Source organism: Danio rerio, chromosome 13 (genome assembly GCF_049306965.1).
Source record: "Danio rerio strain Tuebingen ecotype United States chromosome 13, GRCz12tu, whole genome shotgun sequence".
Lineage (NCBI taxonomy): Eukaryota > Metazoa > Chordata > Actinopteri > Cypriniformes > Danionidae > Danio > Danio rerio.
Genome location: NC_133188.1, coordinates 44,800,367 through 44,820,107, shown reverse-complemented (window position 1 = coordinate 44,820,107; position 19,741 = coordinate 44,800,367). Strand labels below are relative to the sequence as shown.

General features: G+C 31.9%; 1 protein-coding gene across 30 annotated transcripts in view; it reads left to right on the top strand.

Moving 5' to 3' along the window:
* The window catches only part of pcdh15a (protocadherin-related 15a), a 759,862-nt gene that overhangs the window by 586,263 nt on the left and 153,858 nt on the right, over positions 1–19,741 (top strand). For all 30 annotated transcript variants that reach the window (XR_012388492.1, XR_012388488.1, XR_012388474.1 and 27 more), the window contains 2 exon segments: positions 7,531–7,836; positions 16,583–16,807. Coding sequence is in view for 3 of the 30 variants with exons in the window: in XM_017358710.4 (XP_017214199.1) it covers positions 7,531–7,836; positions 16,583–16,807 (531 nt within the window). In the remaining 27 variants the exon portion in view is untranslated.

The following is a 19,741-nucleotide window of genomic DNA, read 5'->3' as shown; positions in this document are numbered from 1 at the left end:
CAGTAAATTCTATTTTAATGATCAAATTCTGCTTTTCAAATTCCGGATTTCTTCACATAGTCACACAAATGATAGAGCGCTACAGTATATTTGTGGCCTCTTGACCTGTGCTGTCTGTTTTATTGTTTGTAAGTGAAGTGATGGTAAATTGCAGTCATTAGTCTCCTCACGCTCTGTCTCTGATGACTGCTTCTGTTCCGTCCTGTCAAGCGCTTGGATTTTTAATTAGCGTGTTTGATTAATCATGCTTTGGTTGGTTTGAAAGATAATCAATGAGAAGCGTCAGGCGTTGGTTCCCACTGCAGTGTTGTCATCATTGGCTGCTCTCTGATGTCTTGATCATTGAGTCAGGTTTGGATGTGATTGGCAGGCGTGAGATGATGCAATGATGAAGACAACTAGTATTAGAAGCATTCAGTGGAAGCATTCAGCAGGTTTTTATGAACTGATAATTACATAAAATGTTTTTCAGATGTTGCTCAAAAGTAGTTCGCTATATTTCTGTCAAATTTTTATGTCTTTTTTTGTGTGTGTTTTCTGGAATCTGAAAAGTCGCAGTGTAATTAATATTTATTTATTTATTTATTTATTTATTTATTTATTTATTTATTTATTTATTTATTTATTTATTTATTTATTTATTTTTATTTTACTTTTTTATTTATTTGATTGGTTTAGTTAACTTTTTATTTCAGTTATTTAGTTTTTTAATAAGCTCTAGTTTGTAATATAGCTCTAATTTTGCTTTTAATAAATTATTTTATTTCATTCTGTTTTTGATTAATACATTTTATTTGATTTTATACATTTTATTTCATTTTATTTTATAACTTTAAATGTATAATTTACTGTAGTTTTATTGTGGTTTTTGAATTTGCTTTAACATTTTTTAACTATTTAAAATTTGCTACAAATATTTATAAATTATTTATTACACTTAGTGTTTTTTTATTTAATAAATATTCATTCATTTATGATGTATTTATTTATTTATATTGTTTGGTTTATTTTGTTTTAACTGTTTTAATTTTTTTGCTAATATTCAGATTTTATATAAGATTATTTTATTTTTGAATCATTTAATTTCATTTCACCTATGTCACTTCATTTTTTATTTTAGTATTCTATTTAATTTTATTTAGTTGTAGATTAATTCATTTAATTTTAATTCGGTTTTAGATTAATATATTTTATTAGATTTTATTCATTTTATTTCATTTTATTTTTATAACTTTAAAAATAGTAAGCAAAATGTATAATTTACTGTAGTTTTTATTTTAGTTTTTGAATTAGAGTTAACATTTTTAAGTGTTTAAAATAAGCTACAATTATTTATAAAGAATTTATTAAGCTTAAAGTATTTTTATTTAATTATTTTATTTAAGTATTTTTATTAATAGTATTTTATTTAATAGATTTTATTTAAGATTAGTTTATTTTAGATTCATTCAATTTTATTTCATTTGTATCACTTTTTATTTTTCATTTTAATATTCTGTTTAATTTTACTTCATTTTAGATTAATTCATTTTTATTTAATTTGATTAATTTTAGTTTTGTTTAAATAACTTTCATATTTTTACAGAATTAAATGTATATTTTGCTATCTATGAGTGTTTATTACTGTGGCCTGAAGCACTGCCATGATGTTTTATTTTTTTATTTATTTTTTTGTTTTTTGTTTTTGTTCTTCAATTAGTTTGCTTTATTTTATATTTATTAAATACTTTTAAAAATTCCTGATTATAATATTCAAATTGTAGTTTAGAGTTGTTTTATATTATTTTATATTCATTTTATTAATTCCAGTTTTATCTTATGCACTTTTTATAATGTTGTTTTATTTATTAGTGTATTTATTTTTTTAGGTAATTTCTATATACATACATTTAATGTAATTTTATTTCATTTTTGCTTGATTGTTTATTTTTATTTATTTTATTTATTTTGTCATATTGTATTTATTTTTATTATTTATTTATACATATTCATACGTTTATGTAATTATTACATTTTGTTTTTATTTGTATTACTTTTCTGTAATTTTATTTTATTATTTATAATTTTATTCTATCATTTTATTATTTCATTTTAGAGTAATTTTATTTGTTTTTATTAATTTTTTGTTTAATTAATAATTATTAATTAATACAATGTTTTCTCAGAATAGTATGTTATTGTTTTCAATTGAAATATTGCAAAAAAAAATGTAATAAAATCTGCCATATATATATACTGATCATGTGCCCTATTTTACTTCACCCATATGAATATTCCTCTGCAATCCATTGAGAAAAGAAATCACATGCATTACATTTTCACAGCAGTCTGGTGTTGTTATTTTCTTGAGAGATTTGTGTGTGTTGAAGTTGTTGCTGAAGTCTCCTCATGAGCTGTTCTCCGGCTTTCCATCATCTTTCTCTTGATTTCATCATCTTCTCGTCGCGGAGGCCTGTTCTGTGTAAAGTCTGCCATGTTCACAACGAGCAGGTGCTCAACAAACTCACACACCCACACACACACACATATACACATGCTGCAGAGATCAAAACCAGCTCAAGTCTTACTGTTCTGCGACAACAAACAGTCTTCAGATGCGGACAGTCATTTCACACAACACAAACACACATCAGTTTGCTCTCACACTACAAACACTTACAGACTGGCTGTTTGCCACAGGCTAACATGTCTAGAGGCCTGAAGATGCTGCTCACGCTGGGGCTTTTACAAAACAATCCATTCTGCTGGAAATGTTCACTTTTAGGACAAAATTTGCCTGGAAAAAAAAAGTTTACTTTTTAGAATTGTTTTTATGTATACCATTCTCTTTATTGAAATGTAAAAGTGTATTTAATTTTTAACTATTATTTATTTAATTTTGGAAGTTAATTTCAATTTAAATTTAAATGTTAATTATTTTTCAAACTGTTAAATTTTGAATTAACCACCGCAGCATTGACAATTTTATTTATTATTATTATTATTATTATTATTATTATTATTATTATTTTGTTTGTTTGTTTATTTATTATTTTAATATTTACTTATTTAGTTTTTGGTTAATCACAATATTGCTATTTTTTGCTTGTTTATATTATTATTATTATTATTATTATTATTTAGTAATTTATTTATTTATTATTTTAATATTTAGTTTTTAGTACATCACAATAACAGTGCTTTTTGTTTGTTCAAATTATTTTTATTGTTATTATTTATTTATTTATTATTTTAATATTCATTTAGTTTTTAGTACATCAGAATAGCATTGTTTTTTTGTTCGTTTATTTTATTATTATTGTTATTAGTAGTTGTAGTAGTAGTAGTAGTAGTAGTAGTAGTAGTAGTAGTAGTATATATTTTAACAATTAACTTTGGTGCTAATTAAATTTTTATTTTAAAATTAAAGTTTTATTTGTAATTCAATTCTTTTTTTGTTTTGTTTTATTAAACCATTTAAAATCCAATTTAGTCTAAGCTTTATTGTAAAAATTAAATTAGTAAATAAATTAATCAATGAATCAAATAAATAAAATTACTTAATAATTATTCAATAAAAAAAAAAAAATTCTGCCACTTGTAATGTAAAATTTCTTTTGATTTAGTTTAACTTTTATTCTGATATAACAAAATAAAACCAGATGTAAAAAAAATAACTGAATGTATTAGCAAGAATAAATGCAACTTATCAAAAATCACACAGAGTAACACTTCTTTATGTTTTGTACTTTAAACTTTCTAGACATCAATAAATCCTGGAAAAAATAAAAACAATACTAGCAGAATGAGCAATATCACATGAATAGCAGTGGGATGCGTGCAATGGCTTGAGGCTGCAGGACGAGTGTCTTAGTGTCCCACTAGTGCCAATATACAGTCATATTGCACTGCTACTCATGTGATATTGTGTTCATACAACAGTTTGACGGCATAATCGTGTATATAAAAAAGAAAATTAAACACAGTCTCAAAAACTTTTGGACAAGGAACTACTTTCTTCTGCCATTCATTCATATCTCCAGCTGACGCCAAAACAGCAGAAACTGTTGCAACTTCACAACATCACTTTAGAGCTAGTGTTTGAATGATTCTCTAGCATAATGTCTAAAGTGATGAAATATTAAGATTATAACCCTGAACGGCATGAAATCCCATCAGTCTACAGAGATTTCACAGTATTTCTCTGTTGCAATCAGGAGAACACAATAACTATCCCTGAAACATACAAAACAGAGCAAACACTAACAGAAACACTAACAGATTACTATAGTATAAAGACAGCACTACAACATACAAGAGAAAGAGATCGACTTAAAAGTCATTTACCTGTTTTGTAATGATTTGATCAGCTGTCATTTTTAAATTAGGTTGAGTTTTTCTCCTCTAAGAGCTTATTTTGCGGTCTTTGTCACCATCTTGTGACGGAACGTCAACCGTCTTTGCTCAAAAACAGGCTAAAAGATGCCGACGCAAAATTAAGAATATTTAAAAATAGGCACTATCCTTAAAAATAAATTGCATAGTTGCAATCTAAGCAACTATTTTCGCCTAAAAAAAAGCCTCAGAAGTACATTATGTTGTCCAACAGCTGCATTATTTGTCAAACTGTAGTGAGTTTATTAATTTGCTGACACTCTATGTAGGCTGATTGATTTGGATATTTTGGGAATAATGCAAGGCAATCAGCCAATCAGATTCAAGAACCAGACAGAACTGTTTTGTGTGTTTATATATATTATTTTCAATTACAATAATGTTTCTAAATATTACATGTTTTACTACGTAAATAAATGCACACATATCCATTATGCCCTGTGATTCTCTTTATAAAACATCATTTGCTAATTCTCTCATAATTATTCATACATTATCTAGTTTTCATGTTTTACTTCTCAGCAAATGTACGTTTAAACATCAATTTGCCATTTAAAACAAGCAAGTGAAGTCAAAAATCTGATTTAAAGCCTGCTGAAATGAAGGCTGAAAGAATGTTTCCAGGCGTGACGTTAGGAAGCAGATTTTACATTGATGTATTGTATTGTATTGTGATGTAGTGTTGTTTATTTATGGCTCCGCTCATGTATTCAGTCCATTAGTTAATTATTGAGCTGCGCAGATGTCATGTAAGTGTGCTGTCGGAGTGTTTTGCACTGTCATTTCTCAGATGTGCCGGCGCTTCCTCAAGGCTCAGATGCACTTCTTTCATTTCACAATATTTCTATTGGCAGCGTTTGGATTTAGTCTCTTCCTCCTCTTCATCTTCCTGCTCCTGCAGTTTTGTGTCGCTGATGTCTTTCTCTGCCTGTGGAATAACTAATGCTTTCATATATTCCTGCATCTGCACGTGTAATTACTACAGGAAGAAATTATCACAGGCTCTTCTGAAGACATTAAAGGCCAATGCTCTTCCTCTGAGCATTTACAAATCAGCCAATGAAACCATGCATGCAGGATTAGTTCTGCAAGTGTTTAGTATTTAAAAAAAAATAAATAAATAAATAAATATATATATATATATATATATATATATATATATATATATATATATATATATATATATATATATATATATATATATATATATATATATATTTAATAAATATTTACTTTTATTTGTCATGTTTATTATTTTTCCTAATTATAATATTCTTATTTTATTTAAGATTATTTTATTTTATTTTGAAATTAAATTTTATCTTATTTGTTTTATTTAATTTTTTTATCAATTTTTTAGTTTGGATATATTTAATTTTAGATTTTTTTATTTGATTATTCTTAATAAATTTCTTAAATATTGTTTTTAGAACTTTCATATTTTTACAGAATAAAATATATATTTTGTTAATTTTTGAGTGTTTATTACTGTGGCCTGAAGCAATGCCTGGAAGGGTCTTTCATTTTGTTTGCTTTATTTTATTTTTAAATACTTTAATTTATTTTCCTAATTATATTATTCTAATTTTATTTTAGCTTATTTTTTATTTGATTTCATATACATTTTATTTTATTCCACTTGTATCTTAAACATCATTCATTCATCATTCATTAACTTGTATCTTAAACATAATTTTCGGGTTAGTCCCTTTATTAATCAGGGGTCACAGCCACAGCGGAATAAACAGCCAACTTATCCAGCACGTTTCATGCAGCGGATACCCTTCCAGCTGCAACTCAGCACTGGGAAACACCCATAAACTCTCATTCACCTATAGCGCATGTCTTTGAACTTGTGGGGAAAACAGGAGCAACCAGTATAGAAACGTGGAGTTTCTGTGACTTTTATTTTATTTTTCCTAATTGTACTATTCTAATTTTATTTTAGCTTTTTTTTTAATTTCATTTAAATTTATTTTATTCCACTTGTATCTTACACATTTTATTGTGTAATTTATTATATGTTATTTTCTTTTTTTTCATTTTCTTTTCGGCTTAGTCCCTTTAGTAATCAGGGGTCGCCACAGCGGAATGAACCACCAACCAATCCAGCATATGTTTTACACAGCGAATGCCCATCCAGCTGCAACCTAGCTCTGGGAAATTTATTTTATTTTATTTAAGATAATTACATTTCTATTTATTGACATTGTCATTTCTTTTAATTTTTGTTTGACTGTTTATTTTTATTTAATTTATTTTAAATGCTATTTTATTTTTCAATTTTTTCATTATTTATTTTGTTTTTATCATATTTTATTTTAATTTTGTATTTCATTTACCATTTTATTTTTTTTATTTATCATTTTATTTAGTTCAAATATTTAATTCCATTTTAGATCAATTCATTTGTATTTACTATGATACATTTCATTACATTTTATTTAATAACTGATCATTTTTTCTGAAAAAAATTGTTAACATTTGAACTATAGAACTAAATTTTTATTTATTTAATCATTGTTTAAATTATTATTATTGTCATTATTTATTTATTTATTTTGCATTATTTTAAACATTAACCATATGGCATTACAGGGTAGGGTAGCACTTTATTTTGATGGTCTATTTGAGTAGACTGTCTGCTCAATATCTGTTGATACTGCTCCTTCAACAGTCATTTAACTGACTATAAGAAACTTTGCAAGTACATGTCAACTCACACTAACCCTAACCTCAACCTAACAGTCTACTTATAATCTAATGAGAATTAGTTGGCATGTGGATGCAATGTAACTTAATTCAACAAACGGACCATCAAAATAAAGTGTGACCCAGAGGGGATAATTCAGGTTGATTCAATACAAATGATTCAGTTGCAGCCTGCCTTGCTGGAAGCAAACTGGGTTCCACACAATCGATTTCTGTTGGGACAACATAAAGGAATTATTTTAGCTTATTAGTTTTTACAAATTAAAGTAGATTGAACATAAAACAAGTTGTCCCCTAAAAAAACTCAATAATTGGGTTGTTTTAAATAAGCAGTTTGAACAAACAGCAAACCTCATGTTCTGAGTGTATAATTTAGTAAAGCACAGACTATTTAAAGTAAATAAAAACAGTCTGATTATGATACTTGTGTGTTTCTGTTTTCAGGCCACTGATCCTGATGGCGGCCTTAACGGTCAGGTTCGCTACCGGCTGCTCTCCTTTGCGTCTCTGTTCTCCATAAACTCCACAGGCAGCATCTTCACTGCCGTCCCGCTGGACAGAGAGACCCGCAGCCGGTACGATCTGATCGTGGAGGCGTCAGATGGAGCGGTGGATCCACGCAGGACCACCATCACACTGCTGGTAGAGGTGCTGGACATCAACGACAATAGTCCAGTGTTTTCTCAGCCTGTCTACACAGTCAACGTCCCAGAAAACACACCGGCTGGATCCATCATCCTGAGACTCACTGTAAGTGCTCCACAGTGTTTACATTACTGAATCTGGGCCTTAAAGTTCACATGAACCGCAAGTGGACGTGGCTTTTTTTCTGCAAGCTGATTGGATGTATAAAGTAGATACAAGAAAAATATACAAAAGGGCTAATAACTCTGACTTCAGCTGTATAAATAATTTTTATCTATATACATAAACCTATACTTGCTTCACCATCATCTCAGCAGTCTTGTTGTAGTTTAGTTGGTATTGGAGTACTTTAGTGATTCATCATTGCTGAGTGGCAGAAGTTGTTGAGAAAGTTAAAGGTGAGCTGTGAAATATCAGTCAGCTTCCGTTTGACCCGAGCATCTAAACCTGACTTTCAGAAAGGAAGGATAAACAGCTTGTCTGTGGGTGTGTGTTTATTTATGTGTCTGTCTGTTTGTCTGCGTTTTGTCTGTTGGCCTGACAGTAACTGGCTGATTATGTGTGTGTTTAGTTTCCCCTGAGAGTGTGGGGGGGGAACGGCTCCGCATTTGCCTATTTATTCCTGACGGGCTGCATATTTAACTAGATAAATATTGACAAGCTTGACAGAGGCAGTGTGAAGAGCTGGAGACGCTTGTCTTGTGGTAAATGTGCCTCTAAACGATCACGCTCTTGGGAGTTTTAGCAGAATGCCAACGTAACACTATCACCAATGCATTTTAGATCAACCGGAGACAAGTGCGAGGGAAAAAAACAAACCGACTACGCACTATTAATGTCTTGTTTGGATATCATATGTAGTCCGATTTGAAGAGATGGCAAACATAGAACTCTTGTAATCAGTTATGTAATCGCTCTCTTTTTGTTCCTAAACTGTATTACTTTCTTTCTTCTTCGGAAGATATTTTGAAAATAGATTTATTTAGAGGATGGCCAAAGTCATTTTACAAGTGATTTTGTTTTAAAAATGTCAAATTTTATAATAATAAATAATTAATAAAATATATATTGAAAGAAGTATATTGTGCTTATTATTTTTATAATAATAATAATAATTATTATTATTATTATTTTTTTATTATTAATACTATTCTTATTAATATTATGATCATTATTAATAATATTATTATTAGTAATAGTAGTAGTAGTAGCAGTAGTAGTAGTATTAATGCTATTATTATTATTATTATTATTATTATTATTATTATTATTATTATTAATACTGTTCTTATTAATATTATCATCATTATTAATAATATTATTATTAGTAATAGTAGTAGTAGTAGCAGTAGTAGTAGTATTAATGCTATTATTATTATTATTATTATTATTATTATTATTATTATTATTATTATTATTATTATTAATACTGTTCTTATTAATATTATCATCATTATTAATAATATTATTAGTAGTAGTAACAGTAGTATTATTAATACTATTATTATTATTATTATTATTATTATTATTATTATTAATACTCTTCTTATTAATATTATCATCATTATTAATAATATTATTAGTAGTAGTAATAGTAGTAGTAGTAGTAGTAGTAGTAGCAGTATTAATACTATTATTATTATTATTTTTTTATTATTATAATAATTATTATTATTATTATATATATTTTATTATTATTATTATTATTATTATTATTATTATTATTATTATTATATACATATAAAAATAATAGCAATTATATTTTATTTTATTAACAGGAATACATGCCGTTATATATTTTGGCTGTAGCTGTGCAATATGGCTGTATATCGGAACTGGTGGGAGGTGTGTGTTAGTTCGAGGCCACAGGCCATGTGCCTAATGGCCCGTGTCAACTGAGTGGTTCTGTACGGGTCGGTATGGGTCACTTTTATCAGGCTTGCGTTTCCACTGCCAAAAGGGTACCAATGGTACTCTTTTCGTGAGCATGGTGTATAATAGAAAGTTTCAGTCGATGTCATTCTCGCTCAGGGAAATTTATGTCATATACTGTAATTGCAGACGTTACAGTAGGCTATATCACACATCATTGATCTGCAGTTATAATCAAATCATGTTCATAGAAAGGTTAGTATGTTCTACAGTAAAGCTGTACGAGTTGTTCACATATCGTATGAGAAGCACTTCTGACAAAACAGATGCTTTATACACATAAATACTTGTGTATAAATGTTCATTCTAACCTTTCTATGAACATGATTTGATTATAACTGCAGATCAATGATGTGCGATATAGCATACTGTAACGTCTGCAATTACAGTATATGACATAAATAAATAAATTCAACATATATGAATACATACAGACCCTTACAGTCTCTGATATGCTACCAAATACAGAAACACAGCATACATTTAGTCCTTATTTGGGTTTAAAAACAACATGCAACATATAGCCCACAGTCAGTGCAAACCTCTCATCTGCATCTTTAATCTTCACCAGCACATGAAACTCTTGATAAAAGGAATTACGTCATTCTGGGTTCATAATAGTCCAGAATGTATATAGCTAAACATGGCAGTTTGTTCATATTTTAGGTTGCTGAAACAATCATTAGCTTCTTTGTTTTTTTCGGACATCTCCTTTGATTATTTCAGGCGTCAGTCTCACGTTTGTTAATTTCTGAAAGGATTGTATGCCGGAAGCGCCTCAATAATCACATGCCTGTTATTATCATCAGGTCAAGGAGTTCGTTATTTTCAAATATAGATGCTCGGCGAACGCACACGAGAAAGCGAAACTGCTCGCGCTTTAGACTGCCTTGTAAAAAAACTACGGGGCACAGGGTAGATTCTGCTTCTTTTTTTTTTCTTTTTTTTTTTTTTGCTTTGTGGCTGTTTATTAAGACGACAACAAGGTTTGTTTGAGCTCAGGTTGACCATGGCTTGTTATTATATGGATATAGTATTATAGTGTAATGTCTTGGCTGTGTTTTTTAAAATGGAGCTTCCTTTGTTTTTATTCTCCTGTTTTGTGTACGTATCTCTGTAAACCAATATCATTCAGTTGCATGTCTAGCTCTGCCTTTTGATACACTTTATGGTGCTAGGTACCCTATGCAAAGGGTATCCAAAAAGTGGTACGGTACAGTTTGCTTTTACAGTAGGTACCTTTTGACAATGGCAATAAATGTGTACCGAACCATAACGTACCATACCACTCAGTGGAAATGGGCCATTAGTGTCCCACCAGCGCTTATATACAGCCATATTGCACTACTAGGAGTGTGATATAGCATTTATACAACAGTTCAACGGCATAATCGTGCATATAAAAAATAAAATGAAACAGGGAGTCTCAAAAATCCTTTTGTATGGGGAACTACTTTTTTCACCATTCATTCATTCAAATCAAATCTACAGCGTCAGAACAGCAGAAACCGTTGCTCATTCACCAACGTCACTTTAGAGCTAGTGTTTAAATGATTCTGTAGCGTAATGTCTAAACTAAAGTGATGACAAAACAGGTGATTTTCCTCTGCATTTTATAAGGCTAAACGGCATCAAATACCATCAGTCTACAGAGATTTCCCAATATTTCTCTGTTTCAAATAGGAGGTCACAACAATTAACCCAAAAAAAGCAAAGCGAAGCAAACAATAACAAATTGCTGTATTAAATACAGGACTGCAACATACCAGAGACAGATTGATTTTGATTTACAATGTCACTTACCTGATCTATAATGATTTGATCTGCTGTAGATTGAGTTTTTCTCTCTGTCACCATCTTGTGTTGGAACATCAACCGTCAATTTCTTTGCATTGCTGATGGCGCCAATGTGCTGAATCTCTGAAAAAAAAATATATATACAGTTGAAGTCAGAATTATTAGCCCCCTTGTGATTTTTATTTTCTTTTTGAAATATTTCCCAAATGATTTTTAACAGAGCAATGAAATTTTCACAGTATGTCTGATAATATTTTTTCTTCTGGAGAAAGTCTTATTCGTTTTATTTTGGCTAGAATAAAAGCAGTAATTAATTTTTTAAAATCCATTTTTGGGACAAAATTATTAGCCCCTTTAAGCAATTTTTTTTTTCCGATAATCTACAGAACAAACCATTGTTATACAATCACTTGTCTAATTACCCTAACCTGCCTAGTTCACCTTATTAACCTAGTTAAGCCTTTTAATGTCACTTTAAGCTGTATAGAAGTGTCTTGAAAAATATCTAGTAAAATATTATTTACTGTCATCATGAAAAAGATAAAATAAATCAGTTATTAGAAATAAGTTTTTAAAACTATTATGCTTAGAAATGTGCTGAAACAATCTTCCCAGAACAGAACAGAAATTGGGGGAAAAAATAAACAGGGGCGCTAATAATTCAGGGGGCTAATAATTCTGACTTCAACTGTATATACATTTTTTTAAAAAGGCCCTATCCTTATAAAATAATTGCATAGTTGCAACTACAGTATATTCTTACCTAAAAAAGACTCAAAAGTACATTATGTTGTCCAACAGCTGCAATATTTGTCAAACTGTAGTGAGTTAATTGATCTGCTGTCATGTGGGCGGAATAATACAGAAAGGTGAAGAGGCTATAAGAGTTCTGATATTGCAGAAATCACATGACTATCAGCCAATCATATTCAAGAACCAGACAGAACTGGTTGTGTCATAGAAACATAAAATGTGTGTCATGGATAAAGTAATAAAGCCATTACTCTTTACACATACATGTATGTGCCTGTGTGTGTGTGTGTGTGTGTGTGTGTGTGTGTGTGTGTGTGTGTGCGTGTGTGTGTGTGTGTGTGTGTGTGTGTGTGTGTGTGTGTGTGTGTGTGTGTGTGTACGTGTGTGTGTGTGTGTGTGTGTGTGTGTGTGTGTGTGTGTGTGTCGATGTCATTCTCGCTCAGGGAAATTTATGTCATATACTGTAATTGCAGACGTTACAGTAGGCTATATCACACATCATTTATCTGTGTGTGTGTGTGTGTGTGCGCGCATGTGTGTTTCTCAAAAAAAGGTGAATTACTCTCTTGGATTCAGATTGCAGGGAAAATAAGGTTCTGTGTGTATGTAGTGTGTAGTTGAGGGGCAAATGAGTGACAGTGTTTGAAACCGGTGATCTTGCAGCTGTATTTTTATCTCAGTGTGTCTGACACCTCCGGGTCCCTGCAGCACCGGCTGGTGTCTGAGCGCTGTGGGTCCCGGTGACAGAATTTGGTCCGGGGACGATCAGCTAATCAGATTCCCTGCGCCGCTGCTGCTCTCTGGGGGTCCCAGGCTTTATTTATACACTTCTGAAAGCTTTGAGATCGGTGTAGAATTTAATTCCTCGTGCTTCCTACATCAAAGAAAAGACACCTGAAAGGTCCCACACCCACAGAGAGACAGAGCTGCGTCTCCCCTCTTTCTGGCTGTTTCTTTCACTCCTAATCAGCTTCATCTGCGAGTCTGCCTCTGTGTGTGTGTGTTTCCCCCTAAAATATATCTGGACACCTGAGGCACACTTAACAATGTATAAATGTCAGCGAATTATATAACAATATCAAGTGGTATTTGTTTTGAAGAATGATAGTTCAAGCACACCTTTCAAGTAAGATTTCACATGGTGTGTTTAGGAATAGATTTGTACACACTGCAGCTAAATATGGTTGTCAGTTTTAGTGCTTAAAGGGATATTTCTCCCCAAAACCTTACACCATTCGCTTAACTTTCTTTCCTCTATTAAACAAAAAGGGAGATATTTTGAAGAAAGCTGTAATCATTGACTTCCATGGTATTTTATTTGACTATGGATGCCAGTAGTTTTCAGCTTTCTTCAAAATATCTTCTTTTGTGTTTAACAGAATTATAAAAAAATATTTTGGAACCACTTGAAGGTAGGTAAATATTGAGTAAATAAAATTTTTTTTTGAACTACCTTGGCGATGCAGTGGCGCAGTTGGTACTGCTGTCGCCTCACAGCAAAAAGGTCCCTGGTTCAAGCCTCGGCTGGGTCAGTTGTCATTTCTGTGTGGAGTTTGCATGTTCTCCCAGCTATCGCGTGGATTTCCTCCGGGTGCTCCGGTTTACCCCACAGTCCAAAGACATGTGGTACAGGTGAATTGGGTAGACTAAATTGTCCGTAGTGTATGTGTGTGAATGAGTTTGTATGGATTTTTTCCAGAGATGCTGGAGGGCCATCCACTGCGTAAACACATGCTAGATAAGTTGGCGGTTTATTCCACTGTGGCGACCCCGGATTAATAAAGGGACTAACCCGTAAAGAAAATAATTGTATGAATGAATGAATGAATGGATGAGTGGATGAATGAATGAATGAACTACTGCTTTATTCATATTCTCTATATATACAGTTAAATTATTTATGAAAGTCATAAGCGAATTAACTCTTGAAAAATGCAGTCAATGGCAATCATGATTAACTTGCATTGGTTAACTATTCAACTAGTTGTTAAGTAAATTCACTAAACATAATTTACTCGTCTTTTTCTGAATCTATTTCTGTTTTTTGGTGCAAAAGAAGGCTGTGGGTTTAATCCCCAGGCAGAGCACACTGTAAAAATGCAGGGTTTCACAAAATTCATCCATTTTTCCCAACACAAATTAATTAAGTTAACTTAACAAATTTAAGTGAATTGAGCATAAAACCATTTAATTTTCCCCCCAAAATCTCAAGAATTGTGTTTTCAGCTCATTTTAATTAAGTTAATTACACTGTAAAAAAAAAAAAAAAAAAAAAGTGAACTCAACTTAAAATTTTAAGACAACAAACTTCAGGACAATTTACTCAACTTAAATCAAGTGCAGTAATTGGGTTAAAAGATGAGCCAACTCAACTGTTCTGAAGTTTGTCAATTTTAAAACTCAATTTTAAAGTTGAGTCAACTTTTTTTTCAGTGTAGATTGAACAAGCAGCATTTTTTGAGTGTAAGAAAAAAAACTGTAAAAAAGATTTATGTTTTTAAATCATGCTGCTTTTAAAATAATTAATTGACTTTACTTTAAAACATTGTAAACCCGTTGCCTTAAAATGTTTAAGTAAATGAAGTGTGTGCATACTTATAAAAATTAAGTTCAATTTATAGAACAGTTCCAAGTTACGGTGGGTTTACAAAATGTTTTAATTGAAGTCAACCTGTCGCTTTTAAGTAAAGTAAATAATCACTTTTTAAAGTCTACCTACAATGTTTTGGACAAAAGCTTCTGTAAATGCATAAAGGTAAATATCTATCGTTCAACTGAAACAGAAAAAGAACATTTGAAAAATGGTTGTACTGAGACAGCTGTAGACATCAGCAATACCCTAACCTAACCTATTTTGCACAGTAAAATGCTGAGCATAACACAATTGTGTTTTCTCAAAACAAATTGATTAGAATTACTGAATCTTTTTTTTTTTTTTTTTTTTTTACAAATTTGAGTATTTAAACAATTGAGTTGTTCCAAAAAAAATACGTAAAAATTGTGTTTAATTTTAAATGCAGAGTTTGAACACAATTTTTTTAGCGCACCAACATTTTTCAAAATTCCTTCTCATAATAAAAACAGGTTAGGAAAAACTGTGGGGGGCAAAACAATGACATTAAAATGCTGTCTATCCTTTAACTCTTGAAACTATCTAATTTAGTAGTGCATCAAGAGCCTCTTTTCTGTGCTCAGTTCAAGAAATGCAAGAGAACAAGGTTCATCTTCTTGACTCATTAGTATTGCCAGCTCTTAAAAAAAGAAGCAAAAACTGTAAATAAAAAGCACATAAAAACTTAAACCTTTCATCTTAGAAGTTAATAAGACAGACACGGAAATATCATGACCTGCACACGCCTACTATACTTTCTCCATAAACTGGAGCGCGTAAGCCAAAGGTGGTTAATGAGCATTGCTTAAAATCAGTGGATGTGGCAACACCTCAAAACCATCCATCCAAACATAAACAACACAGATAAACATACAGTAGTCACCATCTTAAGACTCTGCCTTAAAGACTAATTTGAACTTATACGAATTTGAGCAGTTAGCCAACAACTAATCAGTCTTGCTTTCGGATTCAAATTATATGGATAAAACTTTAACCTAAACCTTTCTTCTTAAATTTTTTAATAAGAAACACACCAAAATATCATAACCTGCACACTCCTACTATACTAACTCCATAAACTGGAGCACTTAAGCCCAGAGATGGTTAATGACTGTTGCTTAAAATCAGTAGACGTGGTAACATTTCAAAAGCGTGGTCTGCAAAACCATCTATCCAAATATAAGTCACCATGTTAGGACTCTGCCTTATGGACTAATCTGAACTTATCTGAATTTGAGCATTTCAGCTAGCCAACATGTAATCAGTCTTTCTTTTCAGATTCAAATTAGAGGGATAAACTCTTTTGTCACTCCAATTTTAAAAAGTTATTGCCATATCTGAAGGAAACAAATAAGACTAGCCTAAACGATGTTAAAAAACCAACTTATTTTAAACAAAGTAGGGAAATGTAAAGCTGTATTACACTTGTATTGTTTGATTCTTGTTCTTCTGTTCATCTTTGACCCTCAAACAAAAGTAAATCATGTGAGCATTTTATTTTTGGGTGAACTTTTCAAAGGGATAGTTCACCCAAAATTGAAAAAATCTTATCTTTTACTCTCTAATTCGAATCCGAAAAGCAAGACTGATTTGGTTAAATAGGTTTTGAAAAAGTAATTTTCATCTTTTTGGATGAACTATCCCTTTACAGAACTTGTTAGGCTCCTTTCTTCCTGCTGTACCTCACAAAGTGTGGATGGGATCATTAATTCTGTCTCTTTTAACCTTTATTCTCTTTGTTCTCTTCATATCTTTCAGGCGGTGGATGCCGATCTGGTCTCTAATGTGACCTACAGGATAAAAACAGAAGCGGCTCTGCAGCTCTTCGCCGTGAACCGTCTGACCGGCGTCATATCAGTCCTGCAGGCGCTAGACTTTGAGTCCTTGGCAGCAGGAAACAGCACCTACACGTTTGAAGTGGAGGCGTTGGATCACGGTGGAGTCCTGCCTCCAGGAACGGCCACAGTCAGCGTTAGAATCACGGTAAGCGAGAGCCACTCATCAGCCTTAAAACACAGTTTCATCACAGCGGGGCAAGAAACTAAAAAAAGTTCTGCAGGATGCATTTGGAGATGGCTTGAACTAGGGCTGCAATATACAGCCCTCATGAATTATTACCCCCCTGTATGTTGTTCCCTCAATGTCTGTTTAACGGAAAGAAGATTTTCTCCACAATACAAATATGATCAGAAATACTGTGAAAAATTCCTTGCTCTGTTAAACTTCATATGGGAAGCATTGATAAAAGACAAACAAAAATTATAGGAGGGCTAATAATTATGACTTCAAATGTATATCATTTCAGCATCTATATCGCAATGTTTGCATCTGCAATAGACACATAGTAGGATCTGCAATGTTGTATCAAGATTAAAGCTGAACAGGAGCCATAGTGGAAAACACTCATGATTTGTGGAGTCATTGCAAAGTTTAATCAGTTTCAAAAATGTTTCTCGTTTACATGTGTTTTTTAAGGCTTTTGCCTTGAGATGCACCGATATGCATTTTTGGCCGATATCGATAACCGATAACTCTTAAGATTTGGAGGTTGATAGCCGATATACTATAGCCGAATATGTATAGTTTAAAATGTTCTATTTTTATACAGTAAACAACTTAGTTTAAAAACTTTGTAAAAGTATTATCTAACGATATGGCCACCGATATATCGGAGAGGGGTCTGGTTACAGAGTTGCACTTGCACCTTCAGGCTTGGACTCTCAGGCTTGCACCCATGCTTCCTATGAAAGTGACTTTATGTTCAATCGACACCTGCACCTGTCACATCACTTGAAATCAACACAAATAAACTGAAAGTAAGTTTCCAGTTTGTTTGACTGTCGTTGACAGTGACGACGTTGTCAAATAATTCTAAGTACTTAAGTTGTATACCATGACAGACCCCCCCGCCCAACCCCCCGAAAATCGGTTTGTGTATTCATCTTATGATTATAATGCTTTAATGTAAATTTACCAAAGCAGGCTACTATTAACATTTATACCAGCAAAGCTTATTATTTATTTATATGAACTATCAGGTCTAAATATACACACAAGGTATTCTTCCACAGTTGTAAATAAAAAATAAAACACCAGGCAAATTTGAATTTTAGTTTTTATTTTAAACATTTCAAGGAGTTACAACTATTACAACTAATGGATACACATTATGGACTTACAGCAATGATTCTTGAGTGACTTGGGAAGCTATTTTTTATTCAGCAGGTCTTAGGATGATTGCAAACAAGAATGCAGATGTTGATGCAAGTGATGTGGCAGGAGAGTGCAGGGCTTGGTTGCTTGAAGTCCTTAACCAAAAAAATCACTGTTTAAGGTTATGGTACCCTTAGTAAAAGTTGATTTGTAGGGAGAAAAAAAAGAACGAATTAAGGAGTTTAGGACTGCCGTCAATTATTTCCCCTCAGTCCTTAGTAACCATTTCCTCTTAAAACATTTAAGGGACCCAGTCAGCTCCCTTGAACAAATGAGACTCAACATGCAAGCATTCTCACCCCAAAAAAAAATGTTTTAGATAAAAGACTCACAGGACTGTTAATAAATAATTTAATAAAACAATTTATTAATTGACTAATATAAATGTCTTGATATGTTAGCACATCTGCGCAGGAGTGCATCCATATGAAATTGCAGTTGCAGTGCAGTCTCTACATGATACCAGCCCAGTTTTATAGGTCCTCCAAATCAAATCAAATCACTTTTATTGTCACATCATCAGCAGCACATGTGCTATGATGGGTGAAAAGCGTAGGTGCTGGCTCCAGACGGTAAAAAATACAGATGCAAATTCAAACATAATGTCGAGATCGACTCCAAGGGAACGTCTCGACTGGCTTAACAGAAAGAAGGTGGAACAGATGACGTTTAACATTACTGCAAAGCTTTTGTAAGGCAAGCAATCATGGTTCGTTACGATCTGTTTACGTAACTGTAGCATCTGTGGCACCCATCGCCATATGTAGCCAGAAACTACAGTGAAACGCTTAGAAAAAAGGCACTTGATAAAATTTGTTACCTCAGAAATTTTTTGCATCAGGTACTCCCTTAAGTTCAATTACTGTAGGACTTTCATGCAAGCGGCCTCAGATGGCAATTGTAAATGACGTCACTTGCAGAGGAAGCGCCGTTGCCTGAGCGTGCAAGCCTGAAGGTGCGAGTGCAAAACTGCAGCCAGAAACTACTAATGTATCATGCATTTTTACTTTTGACTGTGTGAACATTTCATGCCAGGTAAATCTAGGGTTGTTCCTATACCGATACTAGTATTGGAAATATTCATTGATACTGCAAAAAATCTGGCATCGGTATCGGCGAGTATTTAAAACCCTAAACTGATCCGATACCATTTTTGTAAAATGAGACATATGCCTGCAAGCTTTGCTTAACACTTTGATAGACATATTTATCTATAAATGTTTTATTATGCATTATATTATTTCAAACTACTGAATTGTCAATAAAGGTCACCTTGTTAAACTGCAGAGTTGAATCAACATCATGAATTCAATATCAAAAGTCGACAGAGCAGAAATCAAGTAATTAATATAATAATGCAATAATGCAATTCACATCACCCGCTTAGAATGTTATCACTGGATTGAATGAGCGTTATCAGTGTTTATCAGCTGATAGATATGGGCCAGTACTACTAGTAGGCTCAGAAGGCTGTTATCATCCATCCACATGGTTTATCAGCTATACTAATAGAGAAGACTCCAGATCCAGATCTGTTTTTACATTACTGTGATAGTTGGGGTAGGATTAGACATTAATAAAACACAGTTACCCCTACAGTAGACATTAATAAAATACAATTAAAGGGAAATTTAATAAAAAAATATAAATAATTTTCACTAATTTCACTCACTAATTTTTGGCCACAGTTGTATGTTATCTATA